At 42.6% G+C, this 19,816-nt stretch overlaps 1 protein-coding gene across 1 annotated transcript in view; it reads right to left on the bottom strand.

Annotated features, from left to right (window-relative positions):
- INPP5F (inositol polyphosphate-5-phosphatase F) overlaps positions 1-19,816 on the bottom strand; it is a gene marked incomplete in the record, with an annotated part of 139,701 nt that overhangs the window by 96,293 nt on the left and 23,592 nt on the right. Inside the window, 1 exon segment of the mRNA XM_056552439.1 lies at positions 3,616-3,696. Within this exon segment, the coding sequence (XP_056408414.1) occupies positions 3,616-3,696 (81 nt within the window).

The raw sequence follows: 19,816 nt of genomic DNA, 5'->3' as shown, positions 1-19,816 counted from the left end.
AAAGCATTGGTACAGTCTATAGTGTATAATACTCCCCCTTTATAAAGCATTGGTACAGTCTATAGTGTATAACACTCCCCCTTTATAAAGCATTGGTACAGTCTATAGTGTATAATACTCCCCCTTTATAAAGCATTGGTACAGTCTATAGTGTATAATACTCCCCCTTTATAAAGCATTGGTACAGTCTATAGTGTATAATACTCCCCCTATATAAAGCATTGGTACAGTCTATAGTGTATAATACTCCCCCTTTATAAAGCATTGGTACAGTCTATAGTGTATAATACTCCCCCTTTATAAAGCATTGGTACAGTCTATAGTGTATAATACTCCCCCTATATAAAGCATTGGTACAGTCTATAGTGTATAATACTCCCCCTTTATAAAGCATTGGTACAGTCTATAGTGTATAATACTCCCCCTTTATAAAGCATTGGTACAGTCTATAGTGTATAATACTCCCCCTTTATAAAGCATTGGTACAGTCTATAGTGTATAATACTCCCCCTTTATAAAGCATTGGTACAGTCTATAGTGTATAATACTCCCCCTTTATAAAGCATTGGTACAGTCTATAGTGTATAATACTCCCCCTTTATAAAGCATTGGTTCAGTCTATAGTGTATAATACTCCCCCTTTATAAAGCATTGGTACAGTCTATAGTGTATAATACTCCCCCTTTATAAAGCATTGGTACAGTCTATAGTGTATAATACTCCCCCTTTATAAAGCATTGGTACAGTCTATAGTGTATAATACTCCCCCTTTATAAAGCATTGGTACAGTCTGTAGTGTATAATACTCCCCCTTTATAAAGCATTGGTACAGTCTGTAGTGTATAATACTCCCCCTTTATAAAGCATTGGTACAGTCTATAGTGTATAATACTCCCCCTTTATAAAGCATTGGTACAGTCTATAGTGTATAATACTCCCCCTTTATAAAGCATTGGTACAGTCTATAGTGTATAATACTCCCCCTTTATAAAGCATTGGTACAGTCTATAGTGTATAATACTCCCCCTTTATAAAGCATTGGTACAGTCTATAGTGTATAATACTCCCCCTTTATAAAGCATTGGTACAGTCTATAGTGTATAATACTCCCCCTTTATAAAGCATTGGTACAGTCTATAGTGTATAATACTCCCCCTTTATAAAGCATTGGTACAGTCTATAGTGTATAATACACCACCTTTATAAAGCATTGGTACAGTATATAGTGTATAATACTCCCCCTTTATAAAGCATTGGTACAGTCTATAGTGTATAATACTCCCCCTTTATAAAGCATTGGTACAGTCTATAGTGTATAATACTCCCCCTTTATAAAGCATTGGTACAGTCTATAGTGTATAATACTCCCCCTTTATAAAGCATTGGTACAGTCTATAGTGTATAATACTCCCCCTTTATAAAGCATTGGTACAGTCTATAGTGTATAATACTCCCCCTTTATAAAGCATTGGTACAGTCTATAGTGTATAATACTCCCCCTTTATAAAGCATTGGTACAGTCTATAGTGTATAATACTCCCCCTTTATAAAGCATTGGTACAGTCTATAGTGTATAATACTCCCCCTTTATAAAGCATTGGTACAGTCTATAGTGTATAATACTCCCCCTTTATAAAGCATTGGTACAGTCTATAGTGTATAATACTCCCCCTTTATAAAGCATTGGTACGGTCTATAGTGTATAATACTCCCCCTTTATAAAGCATTGGTGCAGTCTATAGTGTATAATACTCCCCCTTTATAAAGCATTGGTACAGTCTATAGTATATAATACTCCCCCTTTATAAAGCATTGGTACAGTCTATAGTGTATAATACTCCCCCTTTATAAAGCATTGGTACAGTCTATAGTGTATAATACTCCCCCTTTATAAAGCATTGGTACAGTCTATAGTGTATAATACTCCCCCTTTATAAAGCATTGGTACAGTCTAGAGTGTATAATACTCCCCCTTTATAAAGCATTGGTACAGTCTATAGTGTATAATACTCCCCCTTTATAAAGCATTGGTACAGTCTATAGTGTATAATACTCCCCCTTTATAAAGCATTGGTACAGTCTATAGTGTATAATACCCCCCCTTTATAAAGCATTGGTACAGTCTATAGTGTATAATACTCCCCCTTTATAAAGCATTGGTACAGTCTATAGTGTATAATACTCCCCCTTTATAAAGCATTGGTACAGTATATAGTGTATAATACTCCCCCTTTATAAAGCATTGGTACAGTCTATAGTGTATAACACTCCCCCTTTATAAAGCATTGGTACAGTCTATAGTGTATAATACTCCCCCTTTATAAAGCATTGGTACAGTCTATAGTGTATAATACTCCCCCTTTATAAAGCATTGGTACAGTCTATAGTGTATAATACTCCCCCTTTATAAAGCATTGGTACAGTCTATAGTGTATAATACTCCCCCTATATAAAGCATTGGTACAGTCTATAGTGTATAATACTCCCCCTTTATAAAGCATTGGTACAGTCTATAGTGTATAATACTCCCCCTTTATAAAGCATTGGTACAGTCTATAGTGTATAATACTCCCCCTTTATAAAGCATTGGTACAGTCTATAGTATATAATACTCCCCCTTTATAAAGCATTGGTACAGTCTATAGTGTATAATACTCCCCCTTTATAAAGCATTGGTACGGCCTCACCTGGAATATGCTGCTCAGTTTTGGTCGCCTGTCCATAAAAGGGACACTGCGGAGCTGGAAAGGGTGCAGAGACGCGCGACTAAACTAATATGGGGCCTGGAACATCTTAGCTATGAGGAGCGATTAAAGGAGTTACAATTGTTTAATCTTGAGAAGAGACGTATAAGGGGGGATATGATAAACGTATATAAGTATATTAATGGCCCATACAAAAAATATGGAGAAAAACTGTTCCAGGTTAAACCCCCCCAAAGGACGAGGGGGCACTCCCTCTCGTCTGGAGAAGAAAAGGTTTAGTCTAAAGGGGCGACACGCCTTCTTTACCGTGAGGACTGTGAATTTATGGAACGGTCTACCTCAGGAACTGGTCACAGCAGGAACAATTAACAGCTTTAAAACAGGATTAGATACATTCCTGGAACAAAATAACATTAATGCTTATGAAGAAATATAAAATCCCATCCCTTCCCCTTATCCCCTTACACCCTGCACTTCATTCCCTGGTTGGACGTCTGTGACTATGTGACTATGTAACTATGTGCACAAAAGTCTTTATTTTTTATTTACTTTGATTTTTTTGTTCGGCGCCGGACACAGTGGTGCAAGATTGTCATTTCTCATAAAAGCACTGGAGGTATGAAGTCATCGCTGCTTCACCCCAGTTACCAGTGCATCCTTGTCCTGTGCTTGCTGAAGATGAATAGAAACCCTAGGGAGAGGCCCCTGAGAGGTAGAAAAGGACCCAACCTAAGTGTATATACATATATGGAAGACTGTATACCACCTTGTAATACCGGTGGGGTCCTAAGGCTTCCCCCATTGTGCGGCACGAGTCACAGGAACCCAACCCAGACCTGGCCCCGGGCCACAGCACATGACGGAGGGCCCATCTCCCACACAAGGACAATATAGGGACGGCGCCTCCTACCTGCATGCAGCTGCACCTTCCCGATTATTCCTTCCACCAGTCCCAGGCAGATGGGGTTCCAGGCCAAGAGCAGGTCTGTAGCTGCCAAGGAAAACCAAAGAAAAACCATAAAGAACAAGATGCTGCAAATATAGAGTCATTGAATGAGAGCAAAGGGTTAATTTTTCATTACCTAATAGAAATACACCAGCCCCCCCCCCCCCCCACAACAGCCGGTTCTGCAAAACATTGCACCAGGGGCCACAGAATCTCATTCTACCTCAGACACGAAGTGTAAATAAGGACTAATCACAAGGACCAAGGGGATGGATTCAGGGAGTGGAAATAAAAATAAATCAAATAATAATTGTCCAAGGGACTAAAACGGAACAATCTACTTGTCCCTATAAAAAATATCCATAGACTCTCCCTATAACAGCCATAACTCCTATTTCCCCATCTACAGACCCGTATGAGACTTGTTTTTTGCGGGACCAATTATACTTTGTAATGACTCCTCTCATTTTCCCACAACTTAAGCTCTGGGGGAAAAAAAAAATAATGTTAAATATATATATTTGGGGAAAAAACAAAACCATGCAATTTTGCAAATTTTGGGGTTTTCTTTTTTACGCCACTTGCCTTGTGGTCAAACTTACGTGTTATTTTGATACTTTAGGTCGGCCTGATTACAGAAATACCAAAATTTGTTTAGTTTTATGTTTTACCAATTCTAAATAAATTTGAAACTTACATTTTTTTTTTCTGACCCCTATAACATTTTTAATCTTTCCGTATACCGGGCTGTATGAGGGCTCATTTATTGGGTCGTAATCTGCTGATTGTATTGGTACCATTTTGGTATTGATTGGACTTTTTCAATTTTTTTATTTATTTTTTACTTCATTTTTTCTGGGATATGATGGTATGAAAAAAAAAATGCAATTCTGTAGTTTGGTATTTTTTTACGTTAACACCATTGACTGTACAGGGTATATAATGTTATATTTTAAAGGGTAGCTCCCACCACCCTATTTTTTTTTTGTTTCTGTCCCTGCCTATTGCCAATCTATCCCTAACCCCCTCCCTGCTTTTAATTTTTACTATATTAAAAATGGCTTTTGTCTGCCTGGCAGTGTGCTCACTATCAGGCAGACTTCCCCAGCAGGCACCACGTCACTGATGCCTGCTGGGGGGGGGGGGGGGGACTTCCGCCCTTAGTTCATCTACACAGGGTGCCTCCAGCTGTTTCACCACTACAACCCCCAGCTTGCCCTGACATCTATTGGCTGTCATGGCATGCTGGGAGTTGTAGTATTGAAACAGCTGGAGGCACCCTGTGTAGATAAACTATTAGTTAGTTACAAGCGGTGCTACGGCGCTAGCCCGTTCCCCCCCCCCCCCCCCCGCCCGCATGAAGTTCTTACAGCGTAATATTATATCATAGTGGGTCTCCAGCTGTTCTTAGGACGGTCTCTTCAGCTTGGGGCACAGATCTTAACCACTGACTCTAGCATTGTTACATATTATACATCTCCTTTTTGGAGGGACTCCATTCCCCCCTCCCCTCTGATCCCACCAGGGGGGCATCTCTGTTCCTGGCCCTCTTATCTGGTGGATTATATGATGGGACCAGAGTGCAGGACTTCAAAGACGATGTAAACACACAGCCAGACCCCCCTCAATAAACTGCAATACACAAAAGACACAGGATACACCGTCTGAATGACCCCTCACCCCCCAGGTCTTAGTTTATACACAGATGCAATTATAAAACACATATATGATTTAATACTCAGGCCTGACAAAAGTATATTCGAGATAAGTACTACAACATATCAAAAAATAAAGTTGGTGACTGTGCCCATTTAATATTTCGAAGAATTATGTATGTGCCAATACCAATTTATTTTTTATTTTTATTTTGTCTACATACTTTTTTATATACAAAAATGGGAATGGGGGAGGGATAATGTGTTTTAAAACTTTTAAATAAATTTATTTATTTTTGTTTAACACTTTATTAGTCCCTTAGGGGACATTCGATTCCTCATACAGATCAATGCAGGCTCAATCAATTCACAGATCCACAAGGCAGCCATGGAATGAGAGGTAAGCCCTCCAGCTACCTTCACAGTCAATCTAAAGGGTTAATAGCTGGCCAAAGTGATCACTGCAAGCCGGCTATTAGTGGTGGCCCCAGCAACTGAAATCAGCTGGGGCCCTGGGTATGGACCGGGCTCAAGTCAGTGGCCTGCTCCATAAACACTCAGTGTCGCAGTCTTAACCCCTTAAGGACCCAGGGAGTAAGGATACGCCCTGGCTTCCAAGTAGTTAAGGACCCAGGGCGTACCTATACGCCCGTGGGAATTTCAATACCTGCCCCGCGCCAGGCAGGGACAGGACTGAGGTGACTGCTGATATCGATCAGCAGGAACCCCACGCAAATGCCCAGGGGGTCATCAGACCCCCACATCGGCGATCGCCGCAAATCGCAGGTGAATTCACACTTGCGATTTGTGGCGATTCCGGTGATGCGGGTCACGTGTGACACGCTGACCCGGAGATACATGGTGATCGGGGGTGTAGGACACACCCCCAATCACCTACTGTATCTATGGGGAGGTGGCGATTTAGTCACCCCCCCAGGAACGCTGCTATTGGCCGGACGATCGTCCAGCCAATAGCAGCCGGCAGGGGAGAGGTTAATGTCCCCTTCTCGCAGCTCTGCCGGCTCACCGAGTTCAGTCAGCGGGCAGAGTTGTGAGAGAGAGCCAGGGACCCCCCCTCTGCAGAGATCTGTGCCCCTCAGGGCTGAAGAAGTGATTTTAGTCAGGGTGAGTTGTCAGTGAAGGGAAATAATAGGAGGCAAAGGTAAAAAAAAAAAAAAAAAAGTCCCCCGACCCCCAAATAGGTCCCCAAGGGTCAGCCATAGCTTTTTCAGCGTGACCCGGGCCCTATTAGGTGTTTAGCGCGCTGCGATTTGCTCCCTCCCCCCTTTTTTTTGGCCGCAGCACTTTTTAGTCCCCCCATATAACTGTGTGTGATTTCTAATCGCACACCGTTCTATAATACAGCCACACTAAACACACACCACATACTCTTAAACCCACACACACACACACACACACACACCACCCCCCCACCGTAGAAAAAAGGCAAAGGGTCGCCGGGCATTTTGGTAGCGGAGGCATACACTTTTCTTTTCTCCAAATCTGCCAGTGAGGACGAGGAAGATCCTAAATTCCTGTGTTCTTCCTCATCCTCTAGTACTGATGATGAGCCCCCAGAAGGCGGCGGAGACGCCGAGGCCACACCCCCCCATGAGAGTGACCCAGTGGCCGGCACTAGTACGAGCGACAATGCCGCTTGTACTAGGAGTCCGACCCGCCCAGACAAGTGTACCGGAGCCCCCTTCCGGTGAACCTGTCTGGAGACCCCCAGAGGGTTATCAGCCACGGATTCTGGAGTTTGTTGGCGACTCCATAATCCGGATTGACAATTCTGGATTCACTGAATGTGACTTTTTCAGTTATTTTTTCAGTGACAGCCTGGTCAATCACATGGTGGAGCAGACAAATCTGTACGCCAGGCAGTTCATCGCCCACCACCCTGGTTCTTTTTTGGCCAGGTCCAATGACTGGTGCGCCACTGATGCAGCAGAAATGAGGACATTTTGGGGACTCTTGCTGCATATGGGCCTGGTCAAAAAGCCAAGTGTCAGGCAGTACTGGAGCGGGGACGTCCTATATCGGACCCCGCTGTACAGTATGGCCATGGCACGGAAGCGGTTCGAGGCCATTCGGAAATGTCTGCATTATGCAGATAATGAGGCATGTCCACCCCAAGGTGATCCCGCCCATGACCGGCTTTACAAAGTGAGGCCGGTCATCGATCACTTTGGGGCCAAATTTTTGGAGGCCTAAGTACCGCTTAGGGACCTCTCTGTAGTTGAGTCTCATCAGTTTTAAGGGGGGACTCAGCTTCCGCCAGTATATTCCCTCGAAGAAGGCGCGGTATGGCGTGAAGCTATATAAACTTTGTGAGAGTACCTCCGGGTACACTCTCAAGTTTAAGGTGTATGAGAGACGAGATTCCCGTATTGAACCCCCAGAACGTTCCCCCACTCTGGGTGTTAGCGGGAAAATCGTTTGGGACCTTGTGCACCCATGTTCCGTGCCCTTACCCATGAAAACCTGTCAGGTATAAGGATAAGAGGGATGTCCTTATGCTGACAACTATTCATGGTAACGGCAGCTCACCCATCCCTGTGCGAGGTACCGCAACACCGGTCCTCAAGCCCAATTGTATTCTGGACTACAATCGGTATATGGGGGGAGTGGACCTTTCTGATCAAATCCTCAAGCCATATAACGCCATGCGGAAAACACGGGTATGGTACAAAAAAGTTGCGGTCTACTTGGTACAGGTTGCCATGTACAACACTCTTGTACTGTCCCAGTACGCTGGCAACACAGGGACATTCCTCCAGTACCAAGAAGAAGTCCTAAAAGGTCCTAATCATTGGCGACCGGGAAAGAGAAGGCCGGAGTTCCCAAGAAACTGGAGTTATAGGGGCCAGGATCGTCCCAGGCCAACACTTTCCAGGTGACGTCCCCCACACTGGAAAGAAGGACGATCCCAGAAAAAATGCAGAGTGTGTACAGGGGTGTGGAAATTTATAAAAAAAACTACTTGTCCACGGGACTAAAATTGATAGATATAGATATATATATATATATATATATATATATATATATATATATAGATAGATAGATAGATAGATAGATAGATATATCTCTATCTATCTATCTATCAAATGAGGAGATGAACAGCACACCGGATGATGTAGAAAGTATTGGTGGTGCATGCAGAAATTGGAGCTGTGGTCAAGGGCTCACCATAGATACAATAAAAAAAAGGGATAATTCCGCAGCACACAGAGGAAAGTGCAAAAAAAAGTGGTGGTTTATTCCATATTAAAAAGTGTTTTCACAGCAAGCGACGTTTCGACCAGGCTCATCCAGTCTTTTTCAAGCACTTTTTTTGCACTTTCCTCTGTGTGCCGCGGAATTATCCCTTTTTTGATTATATAATTTATTTTAGGTTAAGTGAAATTGAAATAGTAAAAGATAATTTTGCAGATTTGGTGGTTTTTCTTTTCTGCGCCATTTACCTTGTGGTCAGATAACGTTATTTTGATACTTTAGGCGCCTGATTACAGAGATACCAGATTCCTATCGTTTACGTCATGTTTTACTAATTTAAAAAAAATTCTGAACTTTTTCGAATTTTTTTTAATTGCCATTTTTTGACCCCTGTAGCTTTTTCCCCCCCACATACCAGGCTGTATGAGGGCTCATTTTTTTGCGCCATAATCTATTTTTTGTATCAGTACCATTTTGGTATTGATCTGACTTTTTAATCGCTTTTTAACTTTTTTTCAGGGGATATTATAAAAATTGCAATTCTGTGGTTTGGTATTTTTTATATATTTTTTTTTTTACATTTACCATACGGGATACATAATGTTATATTTTAATAGGTTGTACAATTACGCACAAAATGAAGGTGTTAAAATTAGAGGTCTGGCTCTGCTTGCCCGAAGAAAGGCTAAAGGCCTGAAAAATGTACCTGTCCGGTGCCCAGAACTGCAGGTCCCGGGCGTCGGGTGATAGGATTTCCACATCCCTGGTATCAGTCCCATCATTACACAGCACAACAACTCCCATCATCCCATCGGAGCAGAATCAGAGCAAAAGGTCTTTAACAACAACAAAGACTATGATCCACCAACTCCACTGGACGACTTGTCTCGTGTCCCTGAAACACCCAACATAAAACTGCAACAGGTGGACAACATGGCCCAATAGAATAGAGAACTTTTTAATTATCGATGTAGTCTCATAAACATCACAGACAGGATTACACTGACAGGTAACACCTATATATAGATAACACAGGATCCTCCACCATTCACTATAGACTGACCCCTCCTGTTCTGTAGAGATCACTTCTCAGCAGTCTCCTCCTCCTTATCATCACAGACAGGATTACACTGACAGGTAACACCTATATATAGATAACACAGGATCCACCATTCACTATAGACTGACCCCTCCTGTTCTGTAGAGATCACTTCTCAGCAGTCTCCTCCTCCTCATCACAGACAGGATTACACTGACAGGTAACACCTATATATAGATAACACAGGATCCACCATTCACTATAGACTGACCCCTCCTGTTCTGTAGAGATCACTTCTCAGAAGTCTCCTCCTCATCATCACAGACAGGATTACACTGACAGGTAACACCTATATATAGATAACACAGGATCCACCATTCACTATAGACTGACACATCCTGTTCTGTAGAGATCACTTCTCAGCAGTCTCCTCATCATCACAGACAGGATAACACTGACAGGTAACACCTATATATAAATAACACAGGATCCACCATTCACTATAGACTGACCCCTCCTGTTCTGTAGAGATCACTTCTCAGCAGTCTCATCATCATCATCACAGACAGGATTACACTGACAGGTAACACCTATATATAGATAACACAGGATCCACCATTCACTATAGACTGACCCCTCCTGTTCTGTAGAGATCACTTCTCAGCAGTCTCCTCCTCCTCCTCATCACAGACAGGATTACACTGACAGGTAACACCTATATATAGATAACACAGGCACCACCATTCACTATAGACTGACCCCTCCTGTTCTGTAGAGATCACTTCTCAGCAGTCTCCTCCTCATCATCATCACAGACAGGATTACACAGACAGGTAACACCTATATATAGATAACACAGGATCCACCATTCACTATAGACTGACCCCTCCTGTTCTGTAGAGATCACTTCTCAGCAGTCTCCTCCTCCTCCTCACAGACAGGATTACACTGACAGGTAACACCTATATATAGATAACACAGGATCCACCATTCACTATAGACTGACCCCTCCTGTTCTGTAGAGATCACTTCTCAGCAGTCCCCTCCTCCTTATCATCACAGACAGGATTACACTGACAGGTAACACCTATATATAGATAACACAGGCACCACCATTCACTATAGACTGACCCCTCCTGTTCTGTAGAGATCACTTCTCAGCAGTCTCCTCCTCCTCATCACAGACAGGATTACACTGACAGGTAACACCTATATATAGATAACACAGGATCCACCATTCACTATAGACTGACACCTCCTGTTCTGTAGAGATCACTTCTCAGCAGTCTCCTCCTCCTCCTCATCACAGACAGGATTACACTGACAGGTAACACCTATATATAGATAATACAGGATCCACCATTCACTATAGACTGACCCCTCCTGTTCTGTAGAGATCACTTCTCAGCAGTCTCCTCCTCCTCATCACAGACAGGATTACACTGACAGGTAACACCTATATATAGATAACACAGGCACCACCATTCACTATAGACTGACCCCTCCTGTTCTGTAGAGATCACTTCTCAGAAGTCTCCTCCTCATCATCACAGACAGGATTACACTGACAGGTAACACCTATATATAGATAATACAGGATCCACCATTCACTATAGACTGACCCCTCCTGTTCTGTAGAGATCACTTCTCAGCAGTCTCCTCCTCCTTATCATCACAGACAGGATAACACCTATATATAGATAACATCCTGTGAATAAAAAATGATCCGGGTCTGTTCGGCTCAAAACATCTTGAAGGAAGTAGTGATGCAAATAGTTAAAATAACTATATTCTTTCATTACTAGCCAATGAATCCGACGTGTTTTGAGACCCCAACAGTCTCTTTGTCAATAACAAGAATGGCTTCTACACATTAACAAATACAAGGTATTTAAACACAAAAGGGCGCTAAAACAACAGTGATTGACAGGTCAAGGGGGAAGTTGTCACCTGCTCCATAGATGGCGCACACGAGTGACCTCAATGTTATAACACCAGGGGTGCGGAAATGTAATGTACTTGTCCACGGGACTAAAACGGAGCAAAATCTACTTGTCCCTCCTGACGACCCACTTGTTCGGACAATTTTCGCTTTTACACAATTTTCCTCCTCGCCCTAGAATAGCCATAACTACCTGCTATAATGACACCTACCTGCTATAATGACACCTACCTGATAACTACCTACTATAATGACACCTACCTACTATAATGACACCTACCTGCTATAATGACACCTACCTGCTATAATGACACCTACCTGCTATAATGACACCTACCTGCTATAATGATAACTACCTGACACCTACCTACTATAATGACACCTACCTACTATAATGACACCTACCTACTATAATGACACCTACCTGATAACTACCTACTATAATGACACCTACCTGATAACTACCTACTATAATGACACCTACCTACTATAATGACACCTACCTACTATAATGACACCTACCTACTATAATGACACCTACCTACTATAATGACACCTACCTGCTATAATGACACCTACCTGCTATAATGACACCTACCTGCTATAATGACACCTACCTGCTATAATGACACCTACCTGCTATAATGATAACTACCTGACACCTACCTACTATAATGACACCTACCTACTATAATGACACCTACCTACTATAATGACACCTACCTACTATAATGATAACTACCTGATAACTACCTACTATAATGATACCTACCTACTATAATGACACCTACCTACTATAATGACATCTTTTAATATTTCAATAATATTCTCCGAACCAAAAAATAATAAAAAATTATATATATATATTTGGTGAAGTGAAATTGAAATAGTGATTTTGCAGATTTGGTGATTTTCTTTTCTGCGCCATTTACCTTGTGGTTCAGATAACAACATGTTATTTTTATACTTTAGGCACCTGATTACAGAGATACCAGATTTCTATAGTTTCCGTCAGGTTTTACAAATTTTGAAAAAATTCTGAACTTTTTTAAATTTTTTTAAATTGCCATTGTTTGACCCCTGTAGCTTTTTTTCATTTTCTTTCCGCATACCAGACTGCATGAGGGCTCATTTTTTGCGCCATAATCTGTTTTTTGTATCGGTACCATTTTGGTATTGATCTGACTTTTTAATCACTTTTTAACCTTTTTTTCCTGGGATATTATGAAAATTGCAATTCTGGGGTTTGGTATATTTTTTTTTTACATTTACCGTACGGGACACATAATGTTATATTTTAACAGGTCGTACAATTACGCAGGAAGCGATACCAAATAGGTTTATTTTTATATAGGAAAAGGGGGCGATTTGGGGGGGGGGGCGATCCACCCCACGAGGGAGCGTTCACATGTCCCTTTAGACGCCATTGTCAGCTTTGACAGTGGCGATCTAAAGGGTTAATTAGGGTTGCCGCATGCTGGCTATAAGCGGCAGTGTGAGGTGGAAACTTGTGACCCGTGCAGACTTGCGACCGCTCCTCCCCTCAGCTCTACGAAGGTTTCCGAAGCTTGAGCTGGGGGGGAGCGAAGGCAGAGGACGCAGGTCTGCATGGGCAAAAGAAGGGAGAGCAGGGGAGAGAGGACGTACACGGCTACTTATCTCCCCTCTCCACAGCCGGGTGCAGCAGAGTACGGAGCGGGCAGGAGTCGGGAGCCGCTCTATACAGAGTGCTGAGCGCCGCCGCGATTGTAAGGTCCGGCCCTGGTGGCCTGAAGCCGGGCTAAAATTTCACCTGTCCGGCGCCTGGAACTGCATCGGTCCCGGGCGATAGGAATTCCACATCCCTGAACACCGTCTCTAAAACCCTTAGAAATTGATTCAAAAAGCAAAGAACAGCATAAAATATCAGGGATTTATTAGTCATGGCGGTAAATGTTGTCCCCCCGGAAATGTTTCTATATAATGAAGTATTCCTCACAGAAAAGGATTGCAGGAACACAGGTTTATTCCCTTTGTGTATATATATATATATATAGATCTCCTCTCCTCTGTGTATATATATATATAGATCTCCTCTCCTCTGTATATATATATAGATCTCCTCTCCTCTGTGTATATGTGTATATATATATATATATATATATATATATATATATATATATATAGATCTCCTCTCCTCTGTGTATATGTGTATATATATATATATATATATATATATATATATATATAGATCTCCTCTCGTGTGTGTGTGTATGTATATATATATATATATATATATATATATATATATATATATATATATATGTGTGTGTGTGTGTGTGTATATATATATATATAGATCTCCTCTCCTCTGTGTATATGTGTATATATATATATATATATATATATATATATAGATCTCCTCTCGTGTGTGTGTGTGTGTGTGTATGTGTATGTGTATATATATATATATATATATATATATATATATATATATATATATATATATGTGTGTGTGTGTGTGTATATATATATATATGTCCACAAGGCTTCATAACAGAAAGTGAAGTGCTGGCACTGCTCTCCCTTGAGTAGTCTATATACGCACTCTAGCTAGCAGCGTTTATTACTGGGACATGCAGGTAAAGCGGCTCCACGCCACACCGGGATGCCGAACACTAGTGCGTTAACCGATGACAGCTGTTTCTTTCCGTTCAGGAACTTCAACAGATCGTCTCCATTCACCTGTGCACGTGACTATATATCTCCTCCTTCATTTGTGACGTCGTGCCAAGGTGGGCGGAGTTTCAATCTTACAAATAGATTTACCAATATTAAATTTATAGAAAAATTACTTATAAAACATTTCATAATTGTATATAAGTGAAAATAGCCTATCTGCTGTGGTAAAAAACTGTTTAAAACCGGACTATTAAAAACAGAACTATTTGTAACCAAACCGATGTTTAGAGGAAGACTCCCATATCTATTCTATCGTTTAACCCTCTCATGTCTTGAGCTCCCGTTCTCAATAGCCAACGGGCTTCTATTTCTCTTAATTTTTTCACATTGTCTTGATCTGGTTTTATTTGGACTTTTTCTGTGCCTAAGAATTTTATATTTTTGATGTTTCCTGCGTGTTCAGAGACCACATGTTCTATCAGTCGCGGTGAACCTTTTTTGTTACTATAGAGTGCTATATGTGTTCTCTGAATCTAATATTCATGGGTCTGATTGTACTGCCTATGTAAAATCTCATACATTCACATACGATTGCATATATCACATCTGTAATTTCTCTAGTGATACCCCCTATATTTATACTGTTACCAGTTATAAAATGGTGGCACCAGTTACAATTTCCACATTTTTTATTTCCTCTAATTATTGATTAATTTAACCAGTTTTCTTCTGTTCTTTTTTCCGTTATTTTACTTTTTACTAATTCGTCTTTTACATTTTTTGTTCGCTTGAACACTATCATGGGTTTCTCTATTTTTATTTTACCAAGAATCTGGTCTCTTTCTATTAAATGCCAATTGGTGTATATAGATCTTTTTATTAATTCATGCATAGGACTATATTTAAATGTAAATGTAAACCTCTCTTTCTTTATATCCTCATCTTTTATTCTAGTGTGTTTTCTGTGTCTCCTATTTTTTAATAGTGTACTTCTGTCAATTCTTTTTACTCTTTCTAGTGTATTTTTTAATATTTGAGGTGGATATCCCCTATCTTCTAACCGTTGTATCAGTTCATCGGCCTGCGTATTAAATGACTCTTCTGTACTATTTATTCGTCTCAATCTGAGTAGTTGTCCGTATGGTATTGCTTCTTTCGTGTGGGAAGGATGGTAGCTTTTGTAATGTAGTAAGGTATTGCTTGCGGTTTCTTTTCTGTAACCTATTGTAGCGAGTGTGTTGTTTTGTTTTTTTATAAGAACGTCCAGGAATTCTAGTTCTGTATTGCTATATTTTGAGGTAAAAGCCATATTCATTTGGTTATTGTTGAGATATTCAACGAATCTCTCAAAGTCTTTAGGAGAACCATTCCGGAGCATGAACACGTCGTCTACAAAACGTGAATAGTGTCCAATATGCTCTAGGAAGGGATTATCATCTGTAAAGACATTTTTCCTCAAAAATCGCAAGGTACAGGTTAGCTAGTGTGCACGAGACCGGGGTCCCCATTGCTGTCCCACCCCTTTGGGCGTACCATTGTTCCCCAAATTGGAAGACATTATTTTTCAAAATAAACTCTATTGATTCCCAGACAAAGTTTACAAAATCTTCAGATTTTCCTGTCCGTATTGCATGTCCCAGTAATAAACACGAAGTTACTACAACGTGGTGAGTTGCCTGTACTTTCTTCTTAACTATATGGATATATGTATATGTGTGTGTATGTGTATGTATGTGTGTGTGTATATGTGTGTATATATATATGTGTGTATATATATGTATGTATATGTGTGTGTGTGTATATGTATATATGTGTGTGTGTGTGTGTGTGTGTGTGTGTGTGTATGTATGTGTGTGTGTATGTATGTGTGTGTATGTATGTATGTATATGTGTGTGTATATGCAGTGGCGTTACGACCCGGGTGCGGGGAGTGCGGCCCGCACCGGGTGACACCAACCTAATGGGGTGACACCAAGACGCTCCGCAGCACCCCCCCCCCCCTCCCCAGCTACACAGACACCCCCCCCATCTGTGCCCGACCGGCCTCCCATCCGTCAGCCCCCCCCCCCCCCCCTGCGCTGTGTGTGCGGTGCGCCCGTCCGTCAGCAACCCCCCTCTTTCACCTTCACTGTGCGCCCATCCATCATCACACCCCCCCTCACCTTCACCAGCACTGTGCCCGGCCTCCGCTTCCACGTCTGCGCCAGCCTGACGTCACACCGCATGGCCGCGCAGGAGGACGTCAGTTACGTCACTCGCACGGCGCACGGTGAGAAGGGGCACTGCGCTGGATGGGTGAGTGTGTATGTCTGTCTCTCTGTCTGTCTGTCTCTATCTATACTGTGTGTGTGTGACTGTGTGTGTGTGTGTGTGTGTGTGTCTGTGAGCGTGTGTTTGTCTCTCTGTGTTGTATGTGGTTTTTTTTGCGTGTGTGTGTGTGTGGGTGTGCGTGTGCGTGCGTGCGTGCGTGGGGGGGGGGGGGGGTATAACCAGCGATCTATTGTGGGGAGACTTTGACCCATTGTGGGGAACCTGCGGCCTAATGTGGGGAAACTACTACCAAATGTGCGGAGTCTATGCTACCGTAATGTGGGGAGTCTACCAAATGTGGGGAGTCTATGCTACCTTATGTGGGGTAACTGGTACCTACCTAATGTGGGGAAACTGGTACCTACCTAATGTGGGGGAACTGGTACCTACCTAATGTGGGGGAACTGGTACCTACCTAATGTGGGGGAACTGGTACCTACCTAATGTGGGGGAACTGGTACCTACCTAATGTGGGGGAACTGGTACCTACCTAATGTGGGGGAACTGGTACCTACCTAATGTGGGGGAACTGGTACCTACCTAATGTGGGGGAACTGGTACCTACCTAATGTGGGGGAACTGGTACCTACCTAATGTGGGGGAACTGGTACCTACCTAATGTGGGGGAACTGGTACCTACCTAATGTGGGGGAACTGGTACCTACCTAATGTGGGGGAACTGGTACCTACCTAATGTGGGGGAACTGGTACCTACCTAATGTGGGGGAACTGGTACCTACCTAATGTGGGGGAACTGGTACCTACCTAATGTGGGGGAACTGGTACCTACCTAATGTGGGGGAACTGGTACCTACCTAATGTGGGGGAACTGGTACCTACCTAATGTGGGGGAACTGGTACCTACCTAATGTGGGGGAACTGGTACCTACCTAATGTGGGGGAACTGGTACCTACCTAATGTGGGGGAACTGGTACCTACCTAATGTGGGGGAACTGGTACCTACCTAATGTGGGGGAACTGGTACCTACCTAATGTGGGGGAACTGGTACCTACCTAATGTGGGGGAACTGGTACCTACCTAATGTGGGGGAACTGGTACCTACCTAATGTGGGGGAACTGGTACCTACCTAATGTGGGGGAACTGGTACCTACCTAATGTGGGGGAACTGGTACCTACCTAATGTGGGGGAACTGGTACCTACCTAATGTGGGGGAACTGGTACCTACCTAATGTGGGGGAACTGGTACCTACCTAATGTGGGGGAACTGGTACCTACCTAATGTGGGGGAACTGGTACCTACCTAATGTGGGGGAACTGGTACCTACCTAATGTGGGGGAACTGGTACCTACCTAATGTGGGGGAACTGGTACCAAATGTGGGGAATCTATGCTGCCTAATATGGGGAATAGATGCCACCTAATGTGGGGAAACTGCGACCTATCTAATGTGGGAGAACTGCTGCCTACCTAATGCTCCCCCCCTGGCAGTAGCACCCTCATCATCCACCAGCAACACCCCCCCCCCAGCAGCACCTCCATCAGCAGATCCTGATGGTGGATGATGGAGGTGCTCCTGCCAGGAGGATGATCCTGCCGATGGATGATGGGGGTGATACTGCCAGGGGGGGTGGCCAGTAGCACCCTCATCATCCTCCAGCAACACCCCCCCAGTAGTAGCACCCCCATCATCCACTAGCAACACCACCAATACCCCCCCTCCCGTGGTAATAGCATCAGCTAACAGATGTTGAGGGGTGTTTCTGCGGTTGTGGTATTATATTCAGAGGGCGCAGTTTGTGGTAGTAGTATATTCAGAGGGCGCAGTTTGTGGTAGTAGTATATTCAGAGGGCGCAGTTTGTGGTAGTAGTATATTCAGAGGGCGCAGTTTGTGGTAGTAGTATATTCAGAGGGCGCAGTTTGTGGTAGTATATTCAGAGGGCGCAGTTTGTGGTAGTATTATATTCAGAGGGCGCAGTTTGTGGTAGTATTATATTCAGAGGGCGCAGTTTGTGGTAGTATTATATTCAGAGGGCGCAGTTTGTGGTAGTAGTATATTCAGAGGGCGCAGTTTGTGGTAGTATTATATTCAGAGGGCGCAGTTTGTGGTAGTATTATATTCAGAGGGCGCAGTTTGTGGTAGTAGTATATTCAGAGGGCGCAGTTTGTGGTAGTAGTATATTCAGAGGGCGCAGTTTGTGGTAGTATATTCAGAGGGCGCAGTTTGTGGTAGTAGTATATTCAGAGGGCGCAGTTTGTGGTAGTATTATTAGAGATGAGCGAATTTACAGTAAATTCGATTCGTCACGAACTTCTCGGCTCGGCAGTTGATGACTTATCCTGCGTAAATTAGTTCAGCCTTCAGGTGCTCCGGTGGGCTGAAAAAGGTGGATACATTCCTAGGAAAGAGTCTCCTAGGACTGTATCCACCTTTTCCAGCCCACGGGAGCACCTGAAACCTGAACTAATTTATGCAGGAAAAGTCATCAACTGCTGAGCAGAGAAGTTTGTGACGAGTTGAATTTACTGTAGTTTGCTCATCTCTAAGTATTATATTGAGAGGGCGCAGTGGGTGGTAGTATTATATTCAGAGGGTACAGTATGTGGCGGTATTACATTCAGGGGTACAGTATGTGGCAGATTTATATTCAGAGGGTACAGTATGTGGCAGATTTATATTCAGAGGGTGCAGTTTGTGGTAGTATTATATTCAGAGGGCACAGTTTGTGGTAGTATTATATTCAGAGGGTACAGTATGTGGTAGTATATTCAGTGGATACGGTGTGTGGTGGTATTATATTCAGGGGTACAGTATGTGGCAGATTTATATTCAGAGGGTGCAGTATGTGGCAGATTTATATTCAGAGGGCGCAGTTTGTGGTAGTATTATATTCAGAGGGTACAGTATGTGTTGGTATTATATTCAGAATGTACAGTGTGTGGTAGTATTATATTCAGTGGGTATGGTGTATGGAAGGTTTATAATCAAAGAGTGTAGTGTATAGTAGTATTATATTTAGAGGATACAGTGTCTGTCAGGTTTATAATAATACTTGTTTTCATATAGAGGATGAGAATACGCTGACATAGTGAGGAGACGTCTGGGCGTCACATTCTACAGAGAGACGTTTTAGCTGGAACAAGTCCTGGCGGTATGTACCATCTGAATTAGATAAGGGAAGACTATAGAGAAGACGTCACTTGTAGTCACTGATATTGTGTATTCTCCTCACTATAGAGAAGATGTCACCTGTAGTCACTGATATCATTGCGTATTCTCCTCACTATAGAGAAGACGTCACCTGTAGTCACTGATATCATTGTGCATTCTCCTCACTATAGAGAAGACGTCACCTGTAGTCACTGATATCCTTCTGTA

The sequence above is a fragment of the Hyla sarda genome, unplaced genomic scaffold (assembly GCF_029499605.1).
Source record: "Hyla sarda isolate aHylSar1 unplaced genomic scaffold, aHylSar1.hap1 scaffold_161, whole genome shotgun sequence".
Classification (NCBI taxonomy): Eukaryota; Metazoa; Chordata; class Amphibia; order Anura; family Hylidae; genus Hyla; species Hyla sarda.
The sequence above is the reverse complement of the archived record's forward strand: the minus strand, read 5'-3'. Positions and strand labels throughout refer to the sequence as shown.